This window comes from Oncorhynchus clarkii, chromosome 16, assembly GCF_045791955.1.
Source record: "Oncorhynchus clarkii lewisi isolate Uvic-CL-2024 chromosome 16, UVic_Ocla_1.0, whole genome shotgun sequence".
NCBI lineage: Eukaryota > Metazoa > Chordata > Actinopteri > Salmoniformes > Salmonidae > Oncorhynchus > Oncorhynchus clarkii.
In genome coordinates this window covers 17,502,040-17,522,377 of record NC_092162.1, presented here as the reverse complement: position 1 = coordinate 17,522,377, position 20,338 = coordinate 17,502,040, and the positions used below count along the sequence as shown (strand labels likewise).

Sequence of the window (20,338 nt, the reverse complement as noted above, 5' to 3'; positions counted from 1 at the left end):
TGGAAGCTGACCTTCTCACCTACAAAGTCTGAGGCAAAGGTTCTGTACGAGATCCCTCAAGAGTATGGTAATAATAATAAGGAACATTCCAACAGCCATCAGCTCCCCACAGACCCAATGGACAACCAATTAAGTGCCAGACTGGAGAAGATAGTGGATAAGTCGGCCACTAAAGGTCGCCATGTTAAGGTGTCCCACTCTGGTCGCTTCAAGGAGAAGAAGAAGATCCGTGCCACACTGGCTGAGAACCCTATGCTGTTCTCTGAACACAGTCTCAGGGATGAGAACCACAGGGCAGAGAAATAGCACATAACCAGGTGCATGCTTTTTAGGCTCTTTTTTTAAGTCATGCATTACAGACAGCCACACCATTCACGACACCAACACATCCATAATCTTATTGGTACAAAACATATATACACTCCCAAGGTGGGCTCCACACCTAAGTACACAGATAATACTGTAACCAGCTGAATTATCATGCACATCCACAACACTGTTCAAGGTTCATTGATGCAAACATATTAGAATGGATGGTATTTTTCACCAGTTCATTCCTGAGCTCACTGCACTTGGACAACACTGAAAATTTCCAAGAATATGGCAATATGTTGCCTGTATCTCCAGTAACCTGGAGGGAATTTTTCACTGTAGTATAAGATAAATAAACTATGGAAAATGTTTAGCTGCAAAGGTTCATCTGTTATAAATGTTAGTTCCACATATTTTGTATATTTAATGACCTGTAATGATATGAAGAAGTCTAGTTTACGACATGGTGATGTAAGAATGTGTAAACTGGGCCCTCCATCAGGGATTCATCTTCCAGTTTGTCACTTTATCGGAGTCCGGTTGGTGGCGAGGCTTGGGCAAATGGAGTCAGAAAAGAGATGTGAGGGATACATGGTATTGAAGTGATCACAGAAAAGGGCATGTCCATCCATAAGAACAAGTCGAGTATAATGTGATCCAGTGATTATTTGATTTATATACAGTTCTGTTTCATCTAACACGCTAAAAAGATCTGCATGAAATAAAGTTGATGGAAAAACATCAAAATGTCAGTCAAGGTGTATGGCAACATACTTAGTGGTAGGTAAAATGTAGCTTTTTTTATTTTACCCCGTTTACTCCCCAATTTCGTGGTATCCAATTGTTTTTAGTAGCTACTATCTTGTCTCGTCACTACAACTCCCGTATGGGCTCGGGAGAGACGAAGGTTGAAAGTCATGCGTCCTCCGATACACAACCCAACCAAGCCGCACTGCTTCTTAACACAGCGCGCATCCAACCCGGAAGCCAGCCGCACCAATGTGTCGGAGGAAACACCGTGCACCTGTCAACCTTGGTTAGCACGCACTGCGCCCGGCCCGCCACAAGAGTCGCTGGTGCGCGATGAGACAAGGATATCCCTACCGGCCAACCCCTCCCTAACCCGGGCGACGCTAGACCAATTGTGCGTCGCCCCACGGACCTCCCGGTCGCGGCCGGTTACGACAGAGCCTGGGCGCGAACCCAGAGTCTCTGATGGCACAGCTGGCGCTGCAGTACAGCACCCTTAACCACTAACACCGACATCTTTTGGCCAGAAAAAGCACGGAGTACTCACTTGCAGATTAAAACATTTTCACATCCATTCAGTCGATCACAATTCGGATGTGCCATTTCAACTGTCGCGAACGCAGATGTCTTCACACACCAAGAAAATCAAGTGAACAACCAAGCTCATTCGCAGACATGACTGACTTTATACACTGAGTTATCTTGGCACAACTGAACTCGCGCCAACTCTTCTAATCTTAATCGACCTATATTAAAAAGGCAGTTTGAGCCACAGACATGACAATCAATCCATAACAAATTCAACACAGGGACTACAGCCTAATAAACTATCTGTATTACATGACAGAGAAACTGCTGTGGATTTGGGCCTTCAGAAGACATATTAGCTGCTAGACAGAACATGTCATCCAATACAGTGGAACTCAGGTACAAATGTTAAACAGATAGACAGTACTGGTGATTGCGCTTTTTACAAGTACAGAGTTTCCAGGGGTTGTGGAGGTCGCGGAAATGCATTTTCATTGGATAACCGGTTAACTGTCAATAATTATCTAACATTGACTACTGTACGAGACAGACTTTGCACATCAAGCGTCAGGGAATGTAAAGTATGCCATACAGCATATTGAGATTTGTGAAACCTTGGGTCACAGGTTACATGCTAGACCGTATAGTCGCATCACGTTGATCATTTCCCATTGTTGTCCTGGAGACAACAGGCAATCAGGCCTCCTAACCATCCAGAGAAAAAAAAAATAAAATAATAATAATAAATATATATATATATATATAAAATAAAAGAAATTAACTCCTTGATTGTTATTAAACAAGAATGATTGGAGAAAACAGGCCATAATTTTTTTTTTAAAGACACATATAGCACGTAGTTATTCAACATCAACATGAGAGGCTCCTACTGCATTGAGATGACGGTGGTCATTTGGTTGACGATGATGACATCATGAGTGAGTTGTACTCCAGGCCCAATCTCCAGCCTTGCCTTTAGTCCATTTCCCCTAATGTAACCGACCTCATGGGGATAGCCTCTGGTAGACCCAGCCCGCCTCAGCATTATGTTCATACTCTTCTAGAACACGCTCTCCATTTTTCAGCCTCGTGAAGACGATGCGGTCATGTAGCCTGTTGGTCTGACCCTGCCAGAACTCTATCAAGTAAGGCTTGACGATATAGCCTCCCCTGTTGGAAGATAGAGGGACAACGTGCAAAAACAAGAACAGGCTTACGTGATAGATCATCTCTCGTGGATAGCATCTGACCAAATTTCTCCGATTTTAATTCTGGGTTAACTGAGATTACATGATAGACAACTTAGTGCACCGCTTTGGTGATTTAATATACTAACCAGTAGTCGGGCATGGGGACATCTGTGTCCTTGTACTTTTCCTTCAGCTCTGCATTTTTCTGTCTCAGGTACTGCAGAATGAAATTAAACCGGCAGATTTCACATATTTTCATTCATTTCCCTCATTTTGGCAATAAATCCAATGGTGGATCTCTATAATACATTGGTGGTCCTCACATTTCTGTCAGGGACTGCAGTGCTTTGTCTGCTCACAACGGCCCCGATCTGGCTACTCTTGGGCCGGGAGTGGAAGTAGTCACAGGAGCTCTGGTAGGGGATTCTCTCCACGTTGCCCTCGATACGGACCTGCACACACACACACTCAAGTGAGCGCCAACTAACTGTACAGCAAATTCAGTGTCATCCTGCATTTGTTAAAGGGAAATTCCACCACTTTTCAACCCCATATTCGTTACCTCCAGCCCCAGCCGAGTGTCTACATGAGAAACCGGCACATTTCTATGATCTGTGGTTAAAAAGACAAGAAGTATTTAAAAAATAACGCTTCTCTGTGACATTATGGGCTAGGATTAACCTGCAATGAGTTTCTAGCCAAAGGGAGGGTCTTTTCTTTCTCTCCACATCACCACACATCTCATAGTGTTTGAAAATCACTGCTTTTAAAAATGTTTTACATTTTGATGATGTCATCAGGTAAAACTTTTGAACTTCTTTATTTTTTTTTAACCAAACATAGCAATGCGCCCGTCTTCACATATGTAGACACTGGTATTGTGCTGGAGATAATGAAATTAGGTTGAAGTGATGGAATTGCCCTTTAAAAAATAAAAAAAATCACAACATATTCATCATACCAAATCAAAGATATTTGAAGATATTGAAACAATGGGTTAACAAGTATGCTACATTTTAAGAGGTAAAATGAAGCACATACCTGCCTGTTGATAGGCTCCCAGTAAAAGCACAGAGATGCATAAGGGTTGCTCTCCTACAGGAAGGGATATGAAAATATCAGATGTAAAAATCGGAAAACAGAAGTAGTACGACATAATCTAGTGGTGCAGGTGCACAGGATGTCATGCTGTTTACTTAGCAAGTATCACTTCCCCCTGAATCGGCTCACACTGAGGCTCGAACCCAGGACCTCTGCTTTGCTAGCATGCACGACCTCAATAAGCGTCTTACCAGTCGGCGTCGCGTGAAAAGCTAGCTAATCACTGGCACAAGTGGGGACACTTCAGGCTGAGGAGTAAGTTTCGCACATCCCCATGTGCTACACATGCACTTGAGAGGAAAGGGAGGAAGATGCCTGCCTAGTGACAGTAGTAGGCACTAACCAGCTCACCACCTTTCCGGCTCTCGTAGTTGGTAAAGAACCGGAAGCCTTCTTCACTGTAGCCTTTTAACAAGACCATTCGAGCAGATGGACGTCCATCTCTTTATGAAGAAACAGACAGATTGATAGAAAATGTGTTACAATTTAGCTTAAGAAGCAAGCATTGTGCTTGAGGGACTACTTATGGGGGTACTCACCTGGTGGATGTGGCGATGCACATTGCATTGGGCTCTCCGATTTCAGGACACTTTGTGGCTTGATCAAACCAATCTCCAAACTGCTTGATGGGGTCCAGAGAAACAAGATGATTCTCTTCAAAGCACTAAAACAAGTTAAGATAGAAGCTTTTACATCATAAAAATGCACATTACATTGAAGTCATAAGCATTTAGGGAACTCAACGTTGGCCCATGTTTATTATGACATCTTCAAATGAAGTTCTGATCACTCCAATTGCTGACGTAGTAGATGATAAATATAAACGTAGTAGATGATAAATATAATATGACTAGAGCTGCCAAAAATCTCTGTTCTATATGACTACACTATCTATCTGTTCTACAACACGCTCTGTCATGTTGCAACCACCTGATTGGGCCCATGATATAGAATAGGGGCCCTTATGTTCCCTTTGCCAGTGGAGGAGCTGTTGGGGGAGAAAAGCCCCTTCATTAGATCACAAGACGCTGGACGTAAGCGAAGTCAGCTTTGTGAGCAGATTGAACGTATGACTAAAGTACATTGAATGTACATTGTATACTTGATGCAATGAAAATGTTGCAGTCGTCAACGTAATTTACATTACAAAACAGGTCATTAATACACAATTGAATTGAAACAATGCAAGCACACTGGCTAGACATTGTTGTGCCTCTGGAATATGCATGTATTTGCACCTGCCATTGACATCTTTATAGCCATTCATAGCCAAAAAGCTAAGGACTCAAACTCGTCAATTCTCACCTCTTCGTCGCCTTTGTATTTTTTTCGCATGTCACTGAGATCCATGTCTGTAGAATCACTGGTAGTTTTCGTGCGAAGTGACTGATAAAATAAGGCTCGACAGCAAGCTATCAAAGAAACCTGGGGATTAAAGTATTTACCTACTTCCCTGATATTCTTCAACGTATTGCAACCGAGTATGCGCCTCATGCTTTACAACGAACACGCAAAGGCTGACGTAATCACGCTCGCTGTTTTACGTAAAATATTATGCGAACATACGCTCAAAGACTTTTTAATATATTGTCAAGATAGTCGAGAGACCGCTCTAACAATGGAATTACATGTCCTCAAATATGTCAGGTGGGAGAAGGCTAGATCAGGTGGGACCATTCTAGCCAACGAGAGAGCAGATACGCGTGTGAACAACAGGGCTGGGTTCAATTGAATGGAAATGACGCTGTACTGAACGTCCAGTTGAAAAACGGGGAGAGGTTGGGTTGTTGTTTTAGAACGCTGTCATCATGGCCACTCCCCTTTAATTACGTCCTCATTGCTTCAAGCCACACCCACAAAACAGGATCATACAGAAGGACAGAGGTCTCTAGTGGCCAAAATGACGTTTTAGCGTGCGCAGCGCAATTGAAGACTTCCACCATTTTAAAGTAGTCACCTGGGGTTGTAGCCACAACGGCCCTGTACGAACGGTCACAGACGCTATAATGACACAGAATGCCTAAATGGAGCAAACGTACCTCAAAGTATGTTCAAAAACGTTTTGAGGAAATGTGTCGTTCAGTACAAACCGTTCCACAAAGTAGCAAACATTCAAACGATCTGAATGCACAACTCCGATATAAAGTAGTTTTTTGACGAAATGCCACGTGCGTCCACTTATACCACTGCATTCTTAACCACATAGCCACTACGAACGTCTATTCGATCAAATAAGCTTTAAATAGCAATTCAATAGTTTGTTGACCAAATTCGACACGCTCATTGAAAAATTCCTTACTTCGTGGTCTTATTTTCGTGGCGGAGTCAACCCTGTTGCTTCGCCTCTTTCTGCTATTATTATCATTATTTTACTTTATCGATAAATACAAATGAAAATCAATCGTAATATTTTACACTGTCTTCGCATTTATCCGTAATTTCACAGATAGTACAATTACGACTTCAAAGGCATACATGTTCACCTTAATGCAAAATGTAAGATGATTTTAACAACTGCCGCGTTCAAAACAACTGGGATCGGAAATCTCCGACTTCAGTCCGTTCATGACAACTGGGAACCTGGGGGAAACAAACGATATCCGAATGGGAAAAATCTACCCAGAATTCTGAAGTCTGAAACTTGGGCATCTGTCTCTTGAGCTCCGACTTTCCGGCATTAAGATCACTGACTTCATGTTTTTTACGTGTTCATTGTTGTCTTGTGGTTTTAAAAAAAAAATTTGATCGCGGCATTGAAAGTACCGAACTACCTACACTACTTTCCGCGTTCAAAACAACTGGGAACTCGGAAATCTCCGACTTCAGTGCGTTCAAAACAACTGGGACTAGCTCTGACTGGGACAACTCAACTTGAACTGTCAAGTAACTCGCGGCATTTCTAGAGCTCCGACCTGAAAATCAAGACGTCATGATTTGACCTCGTATGTTTTTCCGAGTTCCCAGTTGTTTTGAACGTAGGACCTGTATCGGTGTCTGACGTATGATGCACGCCCCCTATTCCAACGCTTCCTGACAAAGATGGCGGCGACCTTGTGCAGCAGGCTTTTACCAAAACAGGGTAACGTACCTCGCTTTTATAAAAGCGTTATAAATACAGCTACATGTCAAGTCATGTTGGAGCACGAGCCCATGTTCTCGGTTGTAGTACACAGCGCACAGCTAACTTTGAATATGACTAAAATTAGGGCTAACTCAGTCACTTCCTAGAGCGCTAGGCTTCATTAGTTAGCTACATTGTAAGTTGCTCCATTGTAGCAAGTAGTACATTACTACATTAGATTAAGCTAGTTACATTGTAGCAATTGCATGGCTACATTGTAACAAGCAGAACATTGCAACAACAGCAGCAGCCAACAAACACCAGGACTCAAACCTTGCAAATTCATGCTTTTGCTCTTGGGTGAAAGGTTATAACAGAGAGCTTGATGTACAGAATGATCTGTACACGATAAGTGCAAATCTGTTGCATAGCCCTGCTGCAATACATCCTTTCTTTGATGTCAAACCTGAGCTAAGACCATCATTGTGCAAGGATAGTCACATTGACAGAAAGATGGGTTGTAAAAGACTGGTTGTATTGAATCACTTACACATTATACTGTATTATTGAAATGTATGCACACACAAGTTAACTGCATTGCATGGAATAAAATAATTATCAGGTTTCAATGTCTGCATAGAAACATTTATTATTTTCAGTCCTTCTTTATAAACCCATTGTTAATGTAACGTGTGTCTACAGGATGGCTTCCCCTGACACAGAGTGTCCGGCATGGCTCTAAGGCAGTCACGCGTCACAGGAAGCCCATGCACATCCTCAAACAGAAGCTGATGGCTATCACAGAATACATTCCACCCAAACCTGCAGCTCCCCCTGGGGCTCTGACCCCCCGTGTCAAACCAGTTCAGGAGGTCAGTGAAGTCCAGTGCATGTGTTTATAACTCGAAAACAAGCAACCCGTCAATGTCAGTGTGTGTACTGGAGCTGTTTTTTCAGAAACACATGTATATTTGTTTAGTGCTGAAAGGAGAGCTCCTCCACCCACCCAGCAGCCGGTTAGGAATAGTAGTGGTGTGAGCTGGCTTGGTATCGAGATGATGGCTGATTTATGAATACTGCTTTATTCACAGGAAAGTGGCCTGGTGTTGCTCTTGAAGAAGGATTTGCAGACCATGTTCCAGGACTGTAAGATGATCGCTGTGATCCAAAACAACGCCACCAATTCAGAGGACATGCTGGTTCTCAAGCACAGGCTCCACAAGCATGGCATCAAAATCAAGTTTATCCCCAACCAGGTCATATTGTAACTATGATGCAAATTGTGTCGCCTATTGCATCTTGAAAGATGTTAATGATGTTTTTGTTGATCTTGTTTAACCACAGGTGATGAGATCCTACCTGGCAGACAGCCCTTACATTAACATGGGGCCTCTATTCATCGGCCAGACAGTTCTATTTGTTAGTAAAGAGCCAAAGGTGAAGGAAATGCTTTTGAGTTTGAGGACCAGCCCCCAGATGGTATTATTGGGTAAGTAAATACTTTTTCAATGCAATCTGGTGGTCCCACTCTCAGTATAGCAAAACGTTATTCCCTGACTTCAGTAAAGCTACTATCATACAAGCAATTGTGTAATCCCTTACTTCTCCTCCCACTGTTTCAGGGGCCTGTATAGAGAAGATATTGCTGAGTCGGCAGGGGGTGTTGAACTATGCCAAGCTGCCATCAGTGACCGTGGTCCAGGGAGAGCTGGTGAGTGGCCTGACCATGCTGACCTCGCAGACAGCCTCAATGTTGCAGCGCCACCCCGCCCACTTCTCATTGATACTCCAGCAGTACCTCAAACAGCAGGCTCCCGCAGGCAGTACCAACGGGACCCCAGGGGAGAGCCCCCCCAAGGCAGAGGAGACTGCTTAGGTCTAGACGATTCACGCCCGCGGGGGAGGGGAAGGATGTCGGCAGCACTATGGCTACTGGGAGGTCATGTCTGCAGATTTAAGGTCTGCCTCTGACCTGGAGGTCATACAATGTACAGTACAACATGAACCGCTACAACACCTCTTGAGAGCAACTCTTGGAGAAAACATGTTTTTGTTCCTTTTGTTCATTATTTTGATTACTACTCATGTTCTGTTCTAAGGCCTCTTTGACCATATCAAAAATAAATGATGTTTAAAATATTGTATTAGCCAATGGCAAGTGCTTTGTTATTGATTTGAAGTGATTGGTCCAAAAAGCTCAAAGTAAATGGACCAACCTTGGTTGAGGAAATCCTCTGCGTTGATCCTTTTTGAATATATGAATATGTGGGTAGACATTTGTAAAAGTCAGTGCCAATAGTCATGCATGCTCCAATAGTTATGAGAATCACACGATCCAAAAATAAACACAAGTGGTCTTGGAGATCCTGATAAAGGCTAATCTGGAGATTACCACATGTTAATCTGGGTCAGTTAGTCTATTACAACTGCTATTCTGAGTTTGCGGGAGGGAAACTACCATATTCATCTAAATTCAATATCAGTATGTCACAGGGCAAGCCCTACAATAATAATATTATTACTACTAACCCACAGGGTTGTGTGTGCCATTTTTTTTTTGGATTTAACTATAGATCTTCTCATGATGTCAAAACATTGGATCATGTGTACTCTTTGTGTCAGAAGAACATTGACGAGTCTTTATTTAAATTATTGTAAACATGCAGTTATCCAATGGCGATATAGAGACAGACAGGCCTAGGTGCACCCTCAGTTGTCGGGCCTACATGTCTAGCAACAAACATCCCATGAGCACATGTAATTCCTTAGGCTAATGCGGATAATTCCCTGGCCACATTGCGCAGTGGCACAGCTATCCGTGGATTTGGGTGATGCGTTTGACTCATTACACGTGCAAAGCGAAGCAGACATTGGCAGTTTCTACAATACTTTTTGACGGCTTGTCTTGTTTTTCCGCACGTGTGTTGGGAAAGACATGGTCCCGCAATCGGGTAAAGCTGTGTGATTTGTCAAACAAATGGGAAATCACGAGGTTTGTCGGACATTTCAAAATATATTCATTACCGCGATGAGAGTGAACATACATGAACTTCAGGTAAGCTCGCTGAGTGAATATTTTCGTTTGATGAATGTGTAGTTGAAGAGATGACTGTTCAGGAACGGGGAATTTCCAAGGATATGGATGCAATTTCAACATGCCCACTTCAACCAACTAAACAAACAACCACATAACCAAAACGAACTACATTATTTATTGGGTTTACCTTTTTCAAAATGTTACTAATTGGCAAATAATGCAATATCAGATCATTGTAGATTTGGCTATTATAGAATACATGTTTTTGACACTTTCTTAAGCACATAATTCATTGGACTAGGCCCCTATGTCTAAATGTTTTATTTTTATGAAATAGATACTAGTTAAAGGTAATTCCCAAATGAACATGTGTCAAGCTCAAATGGTTTGTTTAGTTCAGGACATGAGTCAACTTGTGTGGCACAGTCATTTCATAATGGGCTTTCGATAAGAGCCTCCTTGCCCCAATTTAACCATTGTGATGGGGCCCAAGGTTATGCCTTTTTTGCATTGTGCTGTCTTGAGAATAACACGTAGTTTGTATGTAACCACATAGCAAGTTTACTCACCTGCTGTTTAATGACTAACAACCTGTCTGTGGTTTACTCGTGCACACTGTATATGCGTCAGTCACCTCATATCCTTGTTGTGCTGGAAAATAATATTGTATGGTGAGCCCTGTAATATGCACAGACTTCTCATATCTCTTCAGTACCATTATACTTATCAGTTGGAGGCAGGATCAACCTCATCTGTGCACTGCCCACAGAATCTCACCAGGGAAACTTCAGAGGATTTAGAGCAATGTTGAGTAGAGTGATGACACCATTTCCCATTTGATGCAATGACTGCAGTCTGGCCTCTTTGGCAGACATAAATCCTTCATTGATTCAGTTAGTTGTAAGTTGTCAATAGTGGTCACCCTTAAATGTAATATAATATTACATTTGGTCACACTAGCAATGTTGCCTAGAATAACCTGCATTGACTGCCACAGCAAAGGTTAAGGACTAGGGCCTAAACATCAACATATATCCACATAGCATTCATAATTCAATGGATTGATTGCCCACTTCAATATGCTAAGCAGGCCCATATACAGAGCATGATGTGGAGGGTTTACACTGTAATTGGCGACTAGATAATTCTGTATTTTTCTGCGTTGAGTAAGCAAGCTTGGTTAGCAGCAAATCCTATTATCCTGTATCTGCCGCACGCTTCCCTGACGGAGGTCAGAGAGGCTTCCCTCTCTACCTCTATCCTCAACCATCACCCCTTATTTAATACCAAGCAAAGCCTGTATGGATGCACATGGATACATTCATGAGCTCAAAACACTTGTCTTGGAACCCAGGGGTGCAACTTTCACATTCTGAAATGGATTTTTTTTGTCTTCCCCAGTTTTATCATTGGAATGCGATACAAAACGAGGCAACGGTGTGCTTTGGGAACATGCTGACGCCTCTGGGCGGGTAGACTGTTTGGAGTGTTTTCCTAATGGATAAAAAAATAACATAATGTCTCCTCCACTTCTAAAACCGAAGTTGCACCCCCTGTTGGAACCTATAATGTATTCAAGTCATACACATGATCTGTTGTGTTTTCAATGGCTGTAGATGTAACTTTTGCATAGGCCTAGCACTCCCATACTCAGGCCTCGAACCTTTTCTGTTGTCACCGCCAGATCTTCAGTGTTCTCTGCCTTGTGATCTCATTACTGCATGTTCAGGAGAGGTCTTACTAAAAAAGGTTAAACCAATTAGAAGGGAGGTTAGTAATCTTCTCCTCAGATTCCCAGTCTGTTGGAGTGAGAACAACCCTATCACCCTACAGGTAATGGCCTCTGATGTCATGTTTCTTCCTTTACATTGAAATGGAAAAATGTGTAAATTACACTGGATGGAAAATCTGACATTGATATTAAATGGCTCAGTATCACAAATACATGTTGGGGAAGGGTGAGAGGAATCTTGGGTTCTATCACAAGCCCCCGTGCAAACCTTTGCCAAGAGATAGATGTGCTTTTAGTCTTTTTGAAACAACACCCGCCCAGAAGTTATGAATACAGGCCTCATAGGACCTCAGACAAGAGATTTGTCAACCTAAGGTTGTCCACTCTTCAGACCCGTATTCACATAATTTCAGCTAACAATTGACAAGTTTAATCATTTAGAATATGCAACTTATTCAAAGGAAGCCTCAACCTTGCACAGCCTCATTCAACAGCAGTTTATACATGTTGACAGGAGGAAACAACATGTTTGCAAAGAGTAGCCATCTATATTTGTATTCTTTCATGTGTTTCTTTCTCAGACCCATACTTCTGAGATGACTGGGAGTTTGTAGTGGAACAGTCTTATTGAAAAATCTAGCAATAACACAAGGGAGGGAAGCCTGACATTATCATTTCAAAATGGATTCGTTTCAAAATCCTTACGGGTCCACGCTCAACCGCAGCCAATCTCTGATGAGTGGCCTGGAGAAGACCCCTCCCACGTTGAACAAACCCACCCACTCTCGGAGCAGTAGCACTGCCTCCTCCCGTCACTCTCGGGTGAGTACGGTATGTCTCTTCCACCAAGAGAGGGTCACAATGACAAAGAATCAACATCAACACATTCAGTTAACAATAAGCACAACCAACAATTATGTTCTGTACATAGGTAAGGAGTTTTAAACCCATTCTGCACCTGTTTTTAAATATCAAATATCCAAACAAAACATCCAACTGTATGTTAACATCCCACAAATAACAATGTCTCCAGATGGGTGCTGATGTGTTTGTTATGGTGTTGGTTCACCCTCAGAACATTAAAGACTGGGAGGTGATGGATGACCTTCAGGTGGAAATGATGTCTGGTGACAACTCCCAGGACCTGACCATCCCAGGCATCTGTGAAGGATACCTCCTCAAGAGGAGAAAATGGCCCCTGAAAGGCTGGCACAAGGTCAGCAAACTGCCCATTAATCCAATCCACCAGTGTGCTTGGTCACTATTTTGGAAATGATTTCACATTAGTTTAATTAGAAATGAGGTTAATTCATGTGTTTTTGATCCTACTTTCAGAGGTACTTTGTGTTGGAAACGGGGATCTTACGATATTCCAAAACCCAACAAGATGTAAGTGTACATTCACTATATTGTGTATTTAAGTTAAATTATAAACTCAGCATTAATAATATAATGGGAAGCACTTTCTATTTTAAAGATCACAAGGGGAAAGCTTCATGGTTCATTAGATGTCGGCCTTGCAGTCATGTCTATCAACAAGAAATCCAATCGTATCGATTTGGATGCAGGAGATGTTCTATATCATATGAAGGTATGCCCAGTCTCTTTCACTTACTTCAGCTTGTCTGCCAACTTCACTACATAAATTATAATTAAGTAACTTAGTAAACAAAGTTCAATGTTGTCCAAGGTTGAATTGGAGAACGGTTGGATTAGGTTTTTGGGATTCGTTTTTAGAGGCCTGTAGTAATACAAATGAACTTGGCGCCACTCTTCCCGTTCTTTCCTCTCCTAGGCCAATAGTCATGACTTGTTCTACATCTGGGTGGCCAAGCTGAGTGCCCATCGCATGTTCAAGAAGAATGAGGCTGCTCAAGTGCACAATGGCTTTTTCCAGGCCTTGTCCCAGGGCACCAGTGTGCCTGGACTAGCACAGAGGAACGGCATGCAGGACGTGGTGAGTCCTCTCGCTCTGTACAGGTCCAGTCTCTGTTCGTGGTTTATAGTCTTGTATTGACTTGTCAGTGTCTGTCTCCCCCTCTCGTCTGTATACCAGTCTTCCTACCAACACTACCATAGCACTACAGACTCTTACGTGGGTGAGATAGCTGCACCAACACCGTCTGAGTTTCCCTCTGTCAACCCGGGGGTGAATGGGAAGGTGTCAGCCTGGTTACAACAGACTCATGACCCAGACAGCTGTGCTCAAGGTACTGCACTCGTATACAAAGTAAACCCAAAATGCTTTACGGCTGCCAAAGTTTTCTTTTTTGTTGCACACACGTGAATCACCTAGCTTCTAATTGTCATAAATGGCGCTTCATGGACAACCATGGTTATCTCAAGGCCATCAGACTGTTAAACAGCCATCACTAACATTGAGTGGCTGCTGCCAACATACTGACTCAAATCTCTAGCCACTTTTAATAATAAGATATTGGATGTAATACATGTATCACTAGTCACTTTAAACAATGCCACTTTATATCATGTTTACATACCCTACATTACTCATATGTGTATATACTGTACTCTATACCATCTACTGCATCTTGCCGATGGCCGTTCGGCCATCACTCATCCATATATTTATATGTATATATTCTTATTCATTCCTTTACACTTGTGTGTGTATAAGGTAGTTGTTGTGAAATTGTTAGATTAGTTGTTAGATATTACTGCATGGTCGGAACTAGAAGCACAAGCATTTCCCTACACTCGCATTAACATCTGCTAGCCATGTGATTTGATGAGATCTACGAATGTTTCGCTCCAGGTCTTAACTCCCCAGTAGAACTGTTCTGGGATCTTCCCTAAGAGTCTCTGGGTATTTTTTTTTTCTTTTTTTTTCTTCAGAGCTGAACCGTTGTCAGTTGGAACTGTCTGAGCTGAACCGACTGGTCCGGAGGCTGCAGTTGCTGGAGGGGGGCCAGCAGGCCTTCACCGACGGCGAGCTGCAGCGCATCATCAGCATGCAGGTGAGATGAAGAAACACCAGCTCCAAACCAACCCTTCCTAGTATAGGTTTAGCAGTGTGGTAATGGTTCCACTCCAGCCATCGCATTGGCTAGGATTAAATATCAACATTTATCCAGTTGTTTCAGGTCTACACATTTTCCTAGCGGTAAGGGGTGGCTTTTCCTAGCGGTAAGGGGTGACTTTTCCTAGCGGTAAGGGGTGGCTTTTCTTAGCGGTAAGGGGTGACTTTTCCTAGGGGCAAGTGAACATGGAGTTGCAGGACAAGGGTGTGAGACATGCTTGAATTAAGTAATGTAATGAGATAAATGGCTCATGTCTGTTTTTTTAAATTTATTTTTATTCCACCAAGAATCTCTCTCTTGAGAAACCCAAGAAGTCCAGGTCTTGCAAGATATGGGGTCACTCGCGCACAATGTCAAGGGTAGAGGCCCTTGGAATGGTAAGACAGGTTAGTAACAGACATTTTATTTTTTACCTGTGGTTCTTAGATTAAATGTGCAGGTGATTTAGACAGACTTTTTACATTTTGACTCATGGATATTTGTTCCAGTGCATTTCCCCGTTGATTTGGCACTAATGTTCACATATTTTTTAATACTCAAATTCCAAAAGTTGATTGTGTACCACTAACCAACCTGTAAAGAGTATGTTTGGTTTTGAGTATTAGCTAACCCAATCATCTGATAACTTTTAGGCTTCCTTTTAATCCAAAATGTTTTCGTGGGATTACAAAATCAGTGAGTCAACACCAGGAAACAAGGCAGACTGCCAAAGCAAGGAACACCTAGCTAGTCTAATTGATCTCTTCCATGTTGTCTAGACAGTCACACAGACACAGGGGTAAAAACAAATGTACAATGGAAAGTAAGGTCAAATCAGATTTAGATTCAGAGACTGAGCAAACCAATTATTTTTTACAATTACAGACTGCTATCAGATTGAATGGAAGTAGCTGTGATATATATGTTTGAGAAATAAGACTTTGGTTAATTCTTTGTAGGACGTACATGCTCCTACAGTAGAATTGAACACTAGCGGGCCTCCTGAGTGGCGCAGTGGTCTAAGGGGTTCGAATCCCAAGCTGTGTCATTACTGGCCGTGACTGGGAGTCCCATAGGGTGGGGGACAATTGGCCCTGTGTCATCAGAGTTAGGGGAGGGTTTGGCCGGGGGGGGAAGGGTTTGGCCAGGGGGGGGGGGGGGGGGGGGGCTATACTTGGCTCATCACGCTCTAGCAACTCCTTTGTGGCGTGCCGGGCCCCTACAGGCTGTCTTTGGTTGTCAGTTGAACGGTGTTTCCTCTGATACATTGGTGCAGCTGTCTTCCGGGTTAAGCGAGCGGGTGCGTTGAGGTGCGGCTTGGCGGGTCATATTTTGGAGGACACACGACACAACCTTCGGCTCTCCGGAGCCCGTTGGGGAGTTGCAGCGATGAGACAAGATCGTAATAACAAAATCGCGCAGAAAAAGGGGTTAATTTTTCATGAAATAAAGATTTAAACAATAGCTTTTAATCTTCCATATTATCTATATTGCATGGCTTGTACACAGTTCTTATTAATTTTCCTTCTACATACAAACATATTTGACATCTCACTAATGTGGGGAATCAGTGACTGGCAAATAAATGGTTGTTCAGTTGGTTCTACTTGTTCATTCTCCATCGTTCCTCCATTTTGTAGCTGTCCTCTAGTCACCTGAACAGCTCGTCCCAACTGGGTGCGTCTGTCCCCTCCCTTCAAGACTATGTCCCCGCCGTCCCGGACTATGTCTACTCCCAGCTGTCCCCTCCCACCAACACCTCCCCAGAAGGCAGGAAGATCCAGCAGGACATCTGTAGCGTGTCCCAAAGAGGTCAGAGTCAAAACACACATGGACTCACACATGTTCCGTGCGTTCATTACTACTAATGCTAAATGTGATTTTCTTTATTTTCCTGTCCCTGTCAGTACACGCGTCCCTCAAGTCTGTGCATGATGCCTTGGCCCAGGAGCGTCAGAGACTGCAGGATACCTACCACCAATCAACCACACTGGCTGAGGTGAGGGTATATCCCTTCATGGAGACAGGCTTGGTTTACGAAATGTGTGTATTTATTTGTGTGCGGGTGCTTTTCCTCACCGACTGTCTTCTTGGCTGTCTTTCTCATGGTGTTTTATTGTTTGTCACTCTTCCTCTCTTTAGACTGTATCTGGGAACGAGTCCCGTCGCACGCCATCGGTGACAGACTCTGCAGCTGAGTATTTTGATGCGAGTGACGGTGTCCTGAATGGGAGCTTCTCTGAGTCTGAGTCTGGTCTGAGTGAAGGGACAACCAGCAACTCTGAACCTGAGGAAGGACATGGTGAACACACATACACACGCTCTGTAACCAGTTAGCAATTAGCATTTTTTTCAATTTATTGAAACTGATCTCTCTCCCCCACAGCTTCAGCCACTCGTGAGTACCGTGCCAGCATCTCTAAGACTCCCAACTGTGTCGTGCCCAAAAATACGGGCCGCCGTACCACCCTGGCCGCCCACTGCCCGGACAACGCCCAGGTGGGCCTGATGCAGATCCTCTATAACAACATAGGCAAGGACCTGTCCCGTGTCTCCATGCCTGCTGCTCTCAATGAGCCCATCAATCTGATGCAAAGACTGTGTGAGGAGCTTGAGTACTCTGAGCTGCTGGACACTGCCAACAACACACAAGACCCCTACCAGAGGATGGTGAGGATTCTTAAATGTCTTCAAATTTTGTAACTCAAATGATGTAAGGCTTTAAGAGCCACCTTAAACACGGAATGGAAAAGTGCTCAAGTTAGCAGCATCTGGACACATCACTAAACTATGTAAAACATTTCCGTTGTGTCAAAGGTATATGCTAGAATACAGTATGCACAGAGCCTCACGGTTGAAATGAAACCACGTAACGACAGCTATGCTAGTGATTCGCAGTATGTTCGATTAGAAGACAGAAGGCGTTTCTCTGGTCTTGTGCAGGTCTACGTAGGTGCCTTTGCCATCTCTGGCTATGCTACAGCTCACTACCGCAACCGCTACAAGCCCTTCAACCCACTCCTGGGGGAGACCTATGAATGTCTGAGAGAAGACAAGGGCTTCCGCTACATCAGTGAGCAGGTAGGAGGACTGAATCTTCTCTCACATTCCTCAGCAGACCAGGTCAGACTAGTTCTGTTGTGTTCAGACTAAACCATTCTTGTCTTTCATCAGGTCTGCCACCACCCCCCCATCTCTGCGTGTCACGCAGACTCCGATAACTTCTCCTTCTGGCAGGGTGAGCTTTACTGATCTATAACTGAGGAAAACCTTCATTCTAGTCTGCTAGTGTTAGCAAGTGTCTTGACATTTTGTTTTGAACCATTTCTAAACATTTAGTATAGTTTCTATCTGAAACTTTGATCATTAATGTGTTTCTCATGAAGCACAACATATTTGTGTCACCTAAACAGACCAGCGGTGGAAGAATAAGTTCTGGGGGAAGTCACTGGAGATCATGCCAACAGGGATGGTGAATGTCACTCTCCCGAGGTGAGAGTCTGCTGCTGGTGGCCATTTCTTTACTATCTGCTCCCTCGAACTGTTAGAAATGAACATCACTCTTTTAGGTTTGGGGACCACTATGAGTGGAACAAAGTGGTGACCTGCATCCATAATGTCCTGAGCCAGCAGCGCTACCTGGAGCACTATGGGGAGGTCATCATCCGTAACCTCAACGGCAATGCGTGCACCTGTAAGATCACCTTCGTTAAGTCCCGCTATTGGGGGTCGGACACCAACAAGAATGAAGTGCAGGGCACCGTGCTCGACCAGACTGGGAGTGTTATCCACCGGTTTGGGGGGCTGTGGCATGAGGGCATCTTCTGTGACACCTTGCCCACTCCACAGTGTATCTGGAAGCCAAGTGAGTATCCCACCCACCCAAGGAAAACAGTCTGTGAAAAGTTCAAAACGGAGAATTATTGTATCAAAAAAGCCTCCAAACCCTAAAGTTTTTTTTTTTTTTTTTTTTTAACTGTTTAGCGATATGCTATCTAAAGACATTGTGGTTTGAGGCTGTGGTTACATTACCTGTAGCTGACTTCAGTGGTCTATTTCACTGTACAGATTCCCAGCCCAAGGACTACTACCTGTACTACGGCTTCTCAAGCTTCACACTAGAGCTGAACGAGCTCACCCCAGGCCTGAAGCCTCTTCTGCCCCCCACAGACTCACGCCTTCGTCCTGACCAGAGGTGAGTGGTGCCACCATGGGTCGGGCTTGATTAGGAAATGGAAAACCACCATTTTTACAAATATATATATTTTTATAGTAACAGGCCCATGACGTTTTCCTGTTTTAGGTGACACGACCAGGAAAAACTCTGGGCCTTTCTCGTAGTTATGATGGATTCGATGAATAGGTGTGTTTTTGATGATTGTTATTTTATTTTCCTCAGGATGCTGGAGGATGGGAGGGTGGATGACTGTGACAAGTTTAAAGAAGAAGTGGAAGACATGCAGAGGGAGCGGAGGAAACAACTGGCTAAGAAAGGACAGGAGCACACGCCGCGCTTCTTTAAGTAAGTCCCTTTCCTTTTAGTCTTCTGTGGTACTCTTATATCCTGGATAATACCCCAAAATCTTTTTTTTTTATACCAAACTTCAATTGTGATATACAGTAAGATCATATCGGACTCCACTGGTTTAAAACTAGGTATGCTTTCTGTAATTGAATCATTTTCCATCTTTAGGAAAGCCATGGATTCCTCTGGGAGGGATGTGTGGCTGACCAATGGAACCTATTGGAAAGTCCGAGAGAACCCGGGCTTTGCTAACACAAAAAACCTGGAACTATGGTGAATAAACAGACCGACTGGGGCCATTTGGTGGAATTGGTGAAGGCATCGATGAACCGTCCTGAGGTCCCACCTTCCATCATTGCCATCTGATTTGCACTCCCTCCCTGGCTGCTTCATGGGAAACCTCTGGGGAAAGTCTGGAAACGACTTGCATCCACTGAAACGTCAAGTTGAAAATAGTTCCCAGAATGTGTAGCGTCACCTGTTCCGCCACCTGGAAAGGATAAATAGACTTTTCTCTCATACTCACATTTAGTCCATTGCAATGTATTTATGGTCATTCCCCATTTGTGTACATTTATGTTATCCTGTCAAGATGTATTTGCTTTCTAGAGGGCTGGAAGTGTGAGGTTAATTTGCTCAGGTCAAGACATTTACTGTGACTAATCTTCAGATATTGTAAAGGTAGAAAAATGTGTATTTAATACTCCCGGAGCTCCTAACTCAATCTTTTTGCGTCATCACTCAATTTTCACACGTCTCTCTAAGTCATCTATGCATGATTTGTGGATCCTAAATTAGGATTAAGCCCATTTATGAATTATTGTTGAATCATATTTATTTCAGTGGCATTGGTGTTCAAACATTCCTTTCTCCTACCTGAGTGTTTTAGTAAGTCAAACAATTTGACATGGGAATGTAACCTATAACAGTCTGTCATTTAGGGTGCACATAAACTACTTTTTATAATGTAAGTGTTGTATTTTTGATTTGATTTTTAGTGAACAATAATAATGCTGTTACTTGTGATTTAACATATTGCTCTTGAAAGGGGTTACCAAGGCAACTGGTTGCATAATGAGTCT

At 43.2% G+C, this 20,338-nt stretch overlaps 4 protein-coding genes across 5 annotated transcripts in view; 3 read left to right on the top strand and 1 right to left on the bottom strand.

Moving 5' to 3' along the window:
* The window catches only part of LOC139367481 (proline rich 15 like b), a 6,237-nt gene extending 5,620 nt beyond the window's left edge, over window positions 1-617 (top strand). Inside the window, exon 2 of the mRNA XM_071105706.1 lies at window positions 1-617. This exon is cut by the window's left edge and continues 49 nt beyond it. Coding sequence (XP_070961807.1) covers window positions 1-306 — 306 coding nt within the window. The 3' untranslated portion in view covers window positions 307-617.
* Window positions 618-968: 351 nt separating this feature from the next.
* LOC139368073 (pyridoxine-5'-phosphate oxidase-like) lies at window positions 969-6,806 on the bottom strand. 2 transcript variants are annotated; one of them, XM_071106619.1, is made up of 7 exons: window positions 5,187-6,806; window positions 4,421-4,545; window positions 4,225-4,324; window positions 3,822-3,875; window positions 3,104-3,232; window positions 2,927-2,997; window positions 969-2,760 (listed from the first exon to the last, which is right to left on the bottom strand). In XM_071106619.1, exons 1-7 carry the CDS (start codon window positions 5,373-5,375, stop codon window positions 2,595-2,597), a joined length of 834 nt encoding a protein of 277 aa, XP_070962720.1. In that variant the 5' UTR covers window positions 5,376-6,806; the 3' UTR covers window positions 969-2,594. The 2 variants fall into 2 exon arrangements, with proteins under 2 accessions (XP_070962720.1, XP_070962721.1); XM_071106620.1 differs by having other exon boundaries at window positions 2,381-2,760; window positions 4,421-4,500.
* Window positions 6,754-9,081, top strand: LOC139368075 (mitochondrial ribosomal protein L10). The gene is made up of 5 exons (XM_071106621.1): window positions 6,754-6,960; window positions 7,645-7,814; window positions 8,034-8,198; window positions 8,287-8,431; window positions 8,565-9,081. The coding sequence occupies exons 1-5, from the start codon at window positions 6,921-6,923 to the stop codon at window positions 8,816-8,818; spliced, it is 774 nt and encodes a 257-aa protein (XP_070962722.1). The 5' UTR covers window positions 6,754-6,920; the 3' UTR covers window positions 8,819-9,081.
* A 702-nt stretch (window positions 9,082-9,783) lies between these two features.
* LOC139368063 (oxysterol-binding protein-related protein 7-like) lies at window positions 9,784-19,688 on the top strand. The gene is made up of 20 exons (XM_071106601.1): window positions 9,784-9,997; window positions 12,293-12,533; window positions 12,787-12,927; window positions 13,047-13,100; window positions 13,189-13,302; window positions 13,507-13,668; window positions 13,768-13,921; window positions 14,568-14,689; window positions 15,040-15,138; window positions 16,372-16,543; window positions 16,639-16,730; window positions 16,874-17,033; window positions 17,118-17,401; window positions 17,675-17,812; window positions 17,906-17,969; window positions 18,145-18,223; window positions 18,301-18,596; window positions 18,800-18,926; window positions 19,131-19,253; window positions 19,425-19,688. Exons 2-20 carry the CDS (start codon window positions 12,393-12,395, stop codon window positions 19,531-19,533), a joined length of 2,631 nt encoding a protein of 876 aa, XP_070962702.1. The 5' UTR covers window positions 9,784-9,997; window positions 12,293-12,392; the 3' UTR covers window positions 19,534-19,688.
* The last annotated feature ends 650 nt before the right edge of the window (window positions 19,689-20,338 follow it).